The following is a 10,185-nucleotide window of genomic DNA, read 5'->3' as shown; positions in this document are numbered from 1 at the left end:
TTAAGAAATACTTTCTGTTGTTTAGCTGACAGGCGGCCTATGATCACCATTAATTTGCGATCTCCATTATGAAACATTCATTTTCTTTCTGATACATTTGTCAATGCACTCTCAAATGTATTGATTTAATTTTTTTTAAGCAACTGAATAAGCTGTGCTGCATCTTTTTAAGCTGATAGAAACAGATATTTATGCGCTGTACTTCAGCTAAAAGAAATCTGTTGTAATTTTTCATTCATTGATTCAGTGGCTGCTGATGGCATTGGGGGAAGTTTTTCATGACAGTGTAAATTTGATGTATGGTAGGTGAGTTTTGCTAAGGATGGTAGTACTGAGAAATATTTCGTACTTTTATTTATTTATTAGTGTATTAGCTTCAAATAGTGTTTGTGTTTGGACTGTTAGTGTTTGGACAGAATAGAGACGCTGCTATAAATCTCTCTCTCTCTCTCTCTCTCTCTCTCTGCCCCATCCTTTCTCACTGTGGCTAGCCTGCTCTGCAGAGGGCATATATCCTGATATACAGTACCAATACATTATTGTTGAACTTGTAGGTCCTCAAATATAGTACTTCAAATTTTGACTGAGCTCATTATCACGTTACATTCATATACTGTTACCAAAACAACACTGTCATTTTTCCAGATACCATTATTTACTTCAGATACCTGCTTCTGTTTTTTCTCATTTTAATCCTGAAGGTAGAACTAAAAGGCATTGCTTTTTGTATCCTCTGAGAGGACAGGATCTCTCTAGCTGTCATAAAGGTATTTAGATGTTATCTTTTGTACTCCACTTAAGATCTTTCTAATACTCTCAGTCAGTTTTTCAACAATCACTTGTTTTAAACTGTTCCACTTCAGTTATTAAGGATACAAGGAACATTTCAACCAGCTTTTTTTTTTTTTTTAATGGCAAAATGATACTGAAACCAAAAAGCTGTCGAGTTCCATCCAATGTTAAGTTTGTTGTTGAGTCAAATGCTCTAGACCAGAGTTTCTGAACCTGTGGGTCATGACCCAGAAGTCGGTCGCAAGAATATTTTGAAGGGTCGTGAGCTGTGGTGGGGCAGAGGGCTGGTGGGAAGGCTCCTGCCTCTTCCAGAGGGGAAGGAGACCAGTGGGGGGAAGAGCTGCATGGCTGGGTTGGCGGCACCATGGCCGGTGCCCGTGCTTGCCAGGGCAGGGCGGCCTGGATTCGCTGCTGGGGGGGTGGAAGGGCAGGCAGCTGCAGGTAAGGAGCGAGAGACACCAGCATGCCCCAGGGGTGCGGGTTGGGACAGGCCATGGATCTTTGCAACTGGGTCCCAGTATTCATAGATTGTAAGGCTGGAAGGGACCTCAGAAGATCATCGGATCCAGCCCCAAGGAAAAAGGTTGAGAACCACAGCTCTAGACAAAAGCAGACAGACATGAGAGAAGAAGAAGAACTTTTTTGGTCTGGTGCAGGAGCTGGCAGAGTGCCAAAAACACCCGCACCTTGGACTTGTAACATGCTGGGCATGCCAGGGGCAGATGGCAGGGGAGCTGCAAGGGGCCCGATCCTTGTTGTTGCAGTGTGGCCCTGGCCTCTTCCCCGCCGTCTACTCCAAGGTGTGCGTGCCAAGCAAAATGCTTTTGCAATGCCACACTATGGCATCCATGCCGGGGGTTACCTACCCCTGGTCTGGTGGGTAGTGAATAAGGGGTATTCTTCCCCTGATAACCAAGAGCTTTAGCCATCTGGGGTACAGTCTCAACTTCAGACACACATTCCTTGCTTCCAAGCAAAACAAATGTAGGATTAGCTAAAGTTTGCTAGGAAGAACCAGGATACATTGCAGCCTGAGGCTTGATTCCTGTACTGTAGCACAGAAAATGAAAATCAAGGCAAAAGAGCGATAGCTGACAGGTAAAAAAATCAAGTTAATACCAGCCATTATGTTTTTATTCTGGGTTTTATACTTAACTGACTACTAGCACACTCTTCGCAGCAGTACCTTCCCAGTTCGGTAGTGCTGCTTTTGACTCTAACAAACTTAGTTCAGAAAAATTAAAGGAAGCTTGAGAAACTTCAAAACGCATCTGCTTTCAGAAGCTCAAGATGCAGCAGCAGAAGTCTAGTTCTTGAAAAGTTTTCCGTGATGCATTGTATGGTTTCTAGCATGATCTTGCTTGAATATATTTTGTAGGTAGTTTCCCAAAGTTTTGTAATAAAATCGTGTAACATTTCAGATAGTGTTTAATATCTTTATTTTGCAGTTAGAGAAAATGAGAGACAGAGTGGTCAGATGACTTCTCCAAAGTTATACAGCACTTTCCAGCAAAGCTGTGACTGGAAATGAATCTCTGACATTTAGCCCTCTATTTTAATATCAGGGCCATCCTTAGATCACAACAGGGATCGTTTCATCTTGCACTGAAATTCAGCTACATTACCAAAGTGGAAAATGACAGCCATCCATTAAACTGCACAGTAACACTGTACAAAATTAACTGGGACCAGATGTGAACAATTCCCTATCCAGCTGATATTACAGGAGGGATTTTAGGAAGAAAGAGTGCAATTTCCCAAATTGGAAGTTGGCCAGAACAGCACAATTAGTGATCCCCCATGGTTATGAAAAGACCCATGTGATCTTGATTAATTTTTTATATTGACCATTTGATCATTAAAGGACAGGGGGAGGTGGTCTTGGTTTTAAATTTCATTCAGAAGCTGACGTCTCCAGCTGCACAGTGACTCTAATTGTATGCTAGGGCATTGTGTGAGTACTCACCCTAAGGAACTGTACTTGTTACTGAATCAGCACCACTTAGCACACCATATACTTCTGGCAGGTCATGTCTCAACTTTGGTTCCCTTTATTAGATCTGACTTGTTCAAAGTATAAGATGAGATGGCTATAAACATTCCTACTGTATGCTTGTAAATAAAAATAGAATACAGTGCAGCACATGCAGAGTCTTAAATGTTTGAAAATTAATTGCAGATTACACAAAAATACCCCTCTCCCATGGTGCATACCGAAACGTGAGCATATGCTAAATATATGCGCACAGCCATTTGGCTTGATGGCAAGTTTTAACTAACAAGCTATTCCCCCAATTGTGCACATTCTTGCTGTCACTGCTGATGCTGGTGCTCTAGTATGTAAGTAAACAAAAGGAGGCCATATGGATTTGCCGTTCCTTAGAGGAGAAAAAAAAATCTGCTTCAGAGAGCCAAGATCAGTATAGAAATAATGTTGCTCGAATTTTAAGTGTTGCATGCTGGTAATGGGAATGAAAGACGGTACAGTAGCTGATGGACAGTAGTCCTTCTTAGAACGTAATCTACATTATGATACACAACTTAATTTTAACTATAAAGAGATATACTGCTTGCGTTTATTGCTTAATGTGAGGATCTGGTATATCCTAGTATTTTCTGTTTTCAAAAACATTGGTCTGCATATTTATTATTTACCAGGCACGACTTTCTGTAATGGAAGATGGAAGACAAAGGAGCTCGTGTTGCCGACTACTTTGTTGTAGCAGGACTGACAGATACTTCAAAACCACTGGAAGAAGAAATTCACTTCAATGATGCTTGCCATAAAATTGCTAAACCAAAAGAACCTATCACTGATGTGACCGTAATTATTAAATCTCTGGGGGAGGAAGTGCCTGAGGGATACAAATGCATCGATGTTACACCATCTGGACTATCGGCAGATCTCAATAATGGGAGTCTTGTGGGGCCACAGATATACCTTTGTTACCGGAGAGGAAGGGACAAGCCTCCGCTTACTGATCTTGGGTGAGCAATATTGATTAATGATGTTGATTCTAGTAACTTCAAAATCATAGAACATGAGGGTTGGACGCATCTAACCCAACCCCCTGCTCAAAGCAGGACCATCCCAACTAGATCATTTCAGCAGGGCTTTGTTGAGCCAGGCTTAAAAACCTCCAAGGACGGAGATTCCATTAGAATTTGGGTTTTGTGAAAATGGAACTTGAAACAAAAGCCCTCAAATGGAAGGAGTTCTTCTGACTGTACTGGGGGTTGGGTAAGAGCCCAAATTGTAGGAAAAAAAACAATACCAAATAGCCTTTGGATCTTGGTTACAGAGGGCAATAACCATTTTTGTCCTTATTGCTTTCATCGGAAATCACTTACAAAAATACCCATCAGACGTATTCTTCAGATAGAATTTCTGATGGTGTTACCTCAATTTTCCCACGTATAAAATAGAATACAAGTTAGGTGACATGCCCTGGGTTATCCAGCAAAGCTGAAATAGGGATTGAAAAGAGAATCAAAGGTGTTCAGTGACCAGCTCACAGGACCGAGTGTCAGAACGGCTTCCTTCTCAAAATCATAATGGTAAGTTAACAAATTTTGAGCAGAGGTACAATACTATGAGAGATTTTGCTATAGAGTCCGCACTTACTAGTGACTGAAATCAGTAATGATGCACACAGAAAATGAGAGGCTAGCGTCATTGTGAAATTAGCCTGTTCCACCAAGCTTTGAACTGAAGTAACTTTTTCTTTCAATAAAAATGCAGTCTGATTGGCAGCAGACAAGATTTGCCTATTAATTGATTGTTTTCAGTCATAATTTTGGTTCAATATTTGTTGCACTTTTAAGGAATTATCATTTTAAGCAATTAATTTTTTTTTTCTTTATCTAGGGTATTATATGATGGGAAAGAGAGAGTAAAACAGGGCTGTGAAATCATTCAAGCCACTTCATACGGTCGTCCTGCTAACATTAGTGGCGGTGCTTCGTCGCAAAGAGTGTATATTACCTATCGAAGAGCATCAGAAAACATGATCCAGAATATGTTGGCTGTCACAGATATATGCATAATTATACCAAGTAAAGGAGAAACCCCTCCACATACATTTTGCAGAGTTGATAAGAATCTCAATAGCAGTATGGTAAGTTTTCACATCTAGATTTATACAATTAACATTCAATGCTCTAATGGGTAGAGAGGATTTATATAAAGAATCCTGAGAGAATGGTGAATAATTTAATTTATCTTAAGTAAGTAATTAAAAGAAGTTCATAAGACAGGGGAGGAGGAGTGGTACCATTGTTCCTATGTGGGCATAAATTGTTGTGTTAGAGAGGCTGACTTCACTGAGCTTTGTGTTAGAAGCTGAGGTATCCTGATATGTACAGCTGTGTACAAACATGGTAGTTTGTGCTTATGTTTCTAGCATGGTATTCTCATTGTAGATGGAGATCTTTTATCTGCAAGCTGGCTTTTAGTCCTATTTTAAAACTATGCTAAGACTACATAAGGCAAGGTCAAATAGGGAATGTAGCCGTTTGAGTAGTTTCACTTGCACTGTTCTGGAAAGAAAAATTTAGTCTACACTGTTTGCGGAAACTATGTTGCAATACTGCTAGTCATAATCATGTGTACACACTTGTTAGCATGATTATAGGACTTGTTCTTTAGAATGGCTTAAGTGCCCATATGCTCAGCATTACGAAATGCAACTAGACACTTTAATCTATCTCTGCCTTCTGCCTGGCTTCCATCTAAGGTGGTGGCTTTCAACCTGTGGTCCGTGGATCTCTGGGGGTCTGAAGACTATGCCTAAGGGGTCCGTGAAAGACAATTATGATCAATCAGAAATATGTGAATTCCTGCACTTAAAATTCAAAGGGATCCACACCTCCTTTTGAAATTTTTGAGGGGTCCACAAATGAAAACAGATTGAAAACCACTGGGCTAAGGCCACAAATAGGTACTCGCTTCTGCTGGGGAAAATTTTCTGAGAAATTGCCCCTACTAGAAATCCTTCCAGGAGAGGGAGCAGTTGCAAACATTCAGTCTGCAACTGCCCCCTCTCTTCTACTCCTGTGCTTTCCTGAGACCTGGGTGATTCTTGTCTGGAGAAAGTGAGGGGAGCGGTGCCTGCTTCACTCCTCCTATTCCCCAGGAAAGACACCCTGCACCTGCTCCACACAAGGGCCTGGGGATGAAGCAGTGGGGCAAAACTAGGATTGCCAACTCTGTTTAAATCTATTCCAGGAGGCTTCTGGAACGTCAGTGTGCCCACGACACACAATGTGAATTTACCCATGTGCTTATGTAGATCAGTTATGGATTATGGGGCGCTGACTTTACATCAGGAAGGCAAATTCACGTTAGTATTACATTTTAAAACCCCACTGGGCTACTATATAAATTGGATTCAACATTTAATATTTAGTTTAATGAATGCTTTATCGTTTATCTCCCAGGTGACTCTCAGCAATCTCCTGGAGATTTATATCTAATTCCTGGAGACTCCAGGGTAATCCTGGAGAGTTGCAAACCTTAGGCAAAGCCCCCATCCACTTCACATTTAGGGCTTCACTACCACAGGAAGAGCCTCCCTGAATCCAGTTTCCTGCCACCTAGCAGGGATGGCATTATAGAAGTCCACTAGGCAGGAACCTGAGCTGGGGAAGACTTTCCCCAGCCTGGTCCCTCCATACTTCCTTTTTCTCCTCTTCCCCTTCTGCTCAGCTGAGCTGGGGGCGTAGGGGGGCAGAGAGGGGTGGAGGGCAAGGCAAAACTGGCAAGGACAGCAACAGACAGCCCTGCTCTCTGTGCTCGGCTCCCGGTGCCCAGCAGCCAAGCAAAGGGAGTGTTGCAGAAAAGCCCCTGCCCACTTCTCACCGGGACCTCCGGTGTATAAGAAGCGGGTAGGGAGCATTCTGTTAGAGGGATGGGAGCAGCTGATCCCTGCGCCTTCTCCAGATCTGTGACCCTAGGAGGAGTTAAACTGGGGGAAAGTGTGCAGATATTCAGAAATTCTCCCAGGAGCGGTTTAACCCTGGTTGTTCTGGGGTTGTTTTTCTCCCAAGCAGCCATTTTTGCTCTGTGAGAAAAAGCTTGAAGGTCTGGAGTACTGCGTCCAGTTTTGGGCTCTGCATTTCAGCAGGGATATGGATAACCTGGAAAGGATTCAGAGGAGGGCTACCCGTATGGTTACTCATATGGCTGAGGGCCTGCAGGTAAGGTCCTATGAAGACAGATTGAGGGCCCTGGATCTCTTCAGTCTATACAAGAGAAGGCTGAGAGGTGATCTTGCAGCTGTCTACAATCTCATCAGAGGGGGTCAGCAGGGAATAGGGGATACTGTGTTTACCACAGCGCCCCTTGGGGTTACTAGAAACAACGGCCATAAACCGAAGGAGAGTAGATTTAGATTGGACATCAGGAAAAAATTCTTTACAGTGTGGATTGCCAAAATATGGAATGGGCTTCCAAGGGAGGTGGTGCTCTCCCTTACCTTGGAGGCATTTAAAAAGAGTTTAGACAGGCACCTGGCTGGGGTCGGACTTGATTATCTAATAGGTCCCTTCTGACCCTAGAAATCTATTAAGTCCATCTGCACACTTATAGTTTCTATTGGGAGAATAGCAATTTCCCCGAAGTAAAAACTGAACATCTGTCTGTAGCCTGACATGACTGACAACCTCTTTCTTTCAGGCACTTCGGGCATTTTTACACAGGCTGTGGGACGCAGTGCTGGGCACTTTAATTAGTGAGCTGCGCTAATTCAAAGCGTCCACATGTCACGTGTATCAGTGTCCCCTCGCTGAAAAAATGGCGGTGGGGCACTTTGAACTAAAGCTCATCGAACATGTTCTATTTCAAAGTGCCCCGGTGCCATTTTTTCAGTTCAGAAACACACGGGTGCTCATACGCATGATGCAGAATGCTGCCAGGATGCATCAGTTTCTGTGCTCCGGCAGACTCAATTAATCGAGTCAGCTCTGACGTGCTGGATTTTCACTGCTTTGGAGCAGGCTTCCCGCACATTTATAGGAGCCCTTTGTCACCTAGTGCAGCCTGCACCCCAAGTTAGATGCCTTGGTTCCATATATAAAGTGGGAGATTTAGGTACCTAGGAATAAGAGCCACATAAGCTAGCCCATTTAGTGGGGAGCTGTTCAAGCTGACCCATAGGAAACCATGAGCAGAGGGTGTGTCTTAAGCCTATACCTCTCTGGACTTGGGTGCTTCCCTTCAATCTACAGTGACGTTGCAGGTTTAGTTCTTTCCTCTGCCTCAGGGCATTGGAACCAGCATCGCGCTGGCAGGTGAATGCCCAGTCTGCTAGGCCACAGGATATTCTGGGGGGGTGCTCTTTCAATTCTTCCTGGTAAAACTTGTTCCAATCGTATGGAATAATTTATATATTCATTGAGCCAAAGAAGTGGAATGAGTGGGTATGACTCCATAGTCTAGTAGTTGGGGCACTCACCTAAGAAAGGGTAGACTTGAGTTCCAGTCTCTGCTCCATTGAGTCGGTATTAATTGATCAGTTCAAGAGCTCAATGGAGTCTGGCTTCCTTCCAGTTTATATATTCAAGGTAAGAATAAAAGCCAGTAAGTGAATCTGCATTATATTCACTGTTCTGCTCAGGGATGCCAATTTCCTTCCTACAATTTGCAGAGTTCTCTGTAAGTGCAGATGTGTGTCTGAATATAGCAGGGCATGTTTTTTCATAGTTTGAATTTTGCTGCATTGAAGCTAATAGTATGGAGTTATGGTTTGATTTTTTTTTTTTAACATTTTATCAGAAATGATAGAAAAGGGCAAAACTAAATTTTGCTTTATGTTAGCGAATGTTCAATCCTTGAGCTACATAAAATTTGGTCTCTGGCAGATTTAACAGTATTCCCATAAAGGTGCCAAAGTTCATGGACATGTGCTTTCTTCCAAGCCAAATGAAAAGGGAGTTTGTATTTAAAAGTGTGGATGTTATAGTACATTTTTGTGGCATTTAGTATAGCATCTTTTCACATGCTATTTACACACACACTTTTAGAGAAAGAAGGACTGATTAGATGATCAACTTCCCGTATTTCCTTGAGGGGTATTAACATTCCGTTCACCAAGTTCCATTTCTGTCGGCTGGGCTAAGGACATTTAAAGGAATGTGCAACTTCAAAATTTTGTAGACAGATTTCTTAATCTACTTTCACTAGTAGCATCTTGGAAAGATTCTGTGGTGTGTGGATACTGTAGGTCAGACTAGATGGTCCTAGAGGTCTCTTCTGGCCTTGGAGTCTATGAAGCTGAAATGACTAACAGGCAAACTAATTTTTTTTTTTTCAGTGTTTCCCTTGCCCTTTTGACAGAGAGTCAAAAAGCCCAAGGCTGAATCAATTCAGTCTTCACAGGTTAGTCTAAGCTGCATAGATTGAACGGATAAACAAGTGAACAGACATTCACTTTTGATTCGGAAATGCAGCCATATACCTGCAGTGGCTCAGGCCAGAAGCTGGGGGGCAGTAGAGCATGCTTCTCTGGTCAGCTGGAGCAGACAGTTTGTGGCAAAGCTAGCCTACCCACCCTGCAAGAGCGGGTTGAGAGGGAGATGCAAAGCATCCTGGGATGCTGGGGGACTGTGAGTTAACTTAACTTAAATCTGGAGGGGATGTGGGACAGAAATTCAATAAACCAATTTAACCTAAATCAGTTAATTCTGATACTACATCTATCCAGATGTATCTTAAACTGGGTTTGGCCATTTTGAAAGCAGTTTATGTGCACTGAACTTCTGTTGTGTTACAGATTTGAATTGGTTTCTAATCACTTTTACTGGTTTATATGTAACTTTTGTCCTTAGCCAAGGTGGGTGGGTGTGTGTGTGTGTGTGTGTGTGTGTGTGTGTGTGTGTGTGTGTGTGTGTGTGTGTAGTGGTTTTTAACTCATTTTCTTCTGTAGTTTGTGTGGGTCTTTCAAAATTAACTGGGAAGAGAGAGAGTTTCCAAGAATAGTTTGTATGTGGTGGGTTAAGGGAACACGTGCTAATCGCAGAACCCAAGGACAAGGAGCTGAATTTATCTAGACAGTGAGTGCATCATTGCGACCGCACACTAGCATTGCCTGGCACTAACTGTGATGCGACACTACTGCGCACTAGTAGCGAGCTACTGCACAGTAACATCAGAAAAAAACTGGTGACAGTACTGCGCAGTAATCCGGTACTATTGTTATGGCCACCCCCAAATTCCCTTTAGCACCCCCCTCACAGCCACCCCTCCAGCATCGCCACCGCCGCCCACCCTGCACAGCTGAGCCCGCCCTGACCACTGCCTCAGCCTAGCCCCCCCTCTGCAAAGAGACTGAGCCCACAGTGGGCAGCCCTCCCTCTCCCTGTGCACAAATCTGGGGGACACATGCCTCCCAGGGG

At 43.1% G+C, this 10,185-nt stretch overlaps 1 protein-coding gene across 1 annotated transcript in view; it reads left to right on the top strand.

Moving 5' to 3' along the window:
• The window catches only part of DENND4A (DENN domain containing 4A), an 86,328-nt gene that overhangs the window by 13,109 nt on the left and 63,034 nt on the right, over positions 1 to 10,185 (top strand). The window contains exons 2-3 of the mRNA XM_014518245.2: positions 3,451 to 3,780; positions 4,661 to 4,910. Coding sequence (XP_014373731.1) covers positions 3,473 to 3,780; positions 4,661 to 4,910 — 558 coding nt within the window. The 5' untranslated portion in view covers positions 3,451 to 3,472. The remainder of the gene's footprint in view (positions 1 to 3,450; positions 3,781 to 4,660; positions 4,911 to 10,185) is intronic.

This window comes from Alligator sinensis, unplaced genomic scaffold, assembly GCF_000455745.1.
Source record: "Alligator sinensis unplaced genomic scaffold, ASM45574v1 scaffold210_2, whole genome shotgun sequence".
In the NCBI taxonomy this organism is placed as follows: domain Eukaryota; kingdom Metazoa; phylum Chordata; order Crocodylia; family Alligatoridae; genus Alligator; species Alligator sinensis.
The sequence above is the reverse complement of the archived record's forward strand: the minus strand, read 5'-3'. Positions and strand labels throughout refer to the sequence as shown.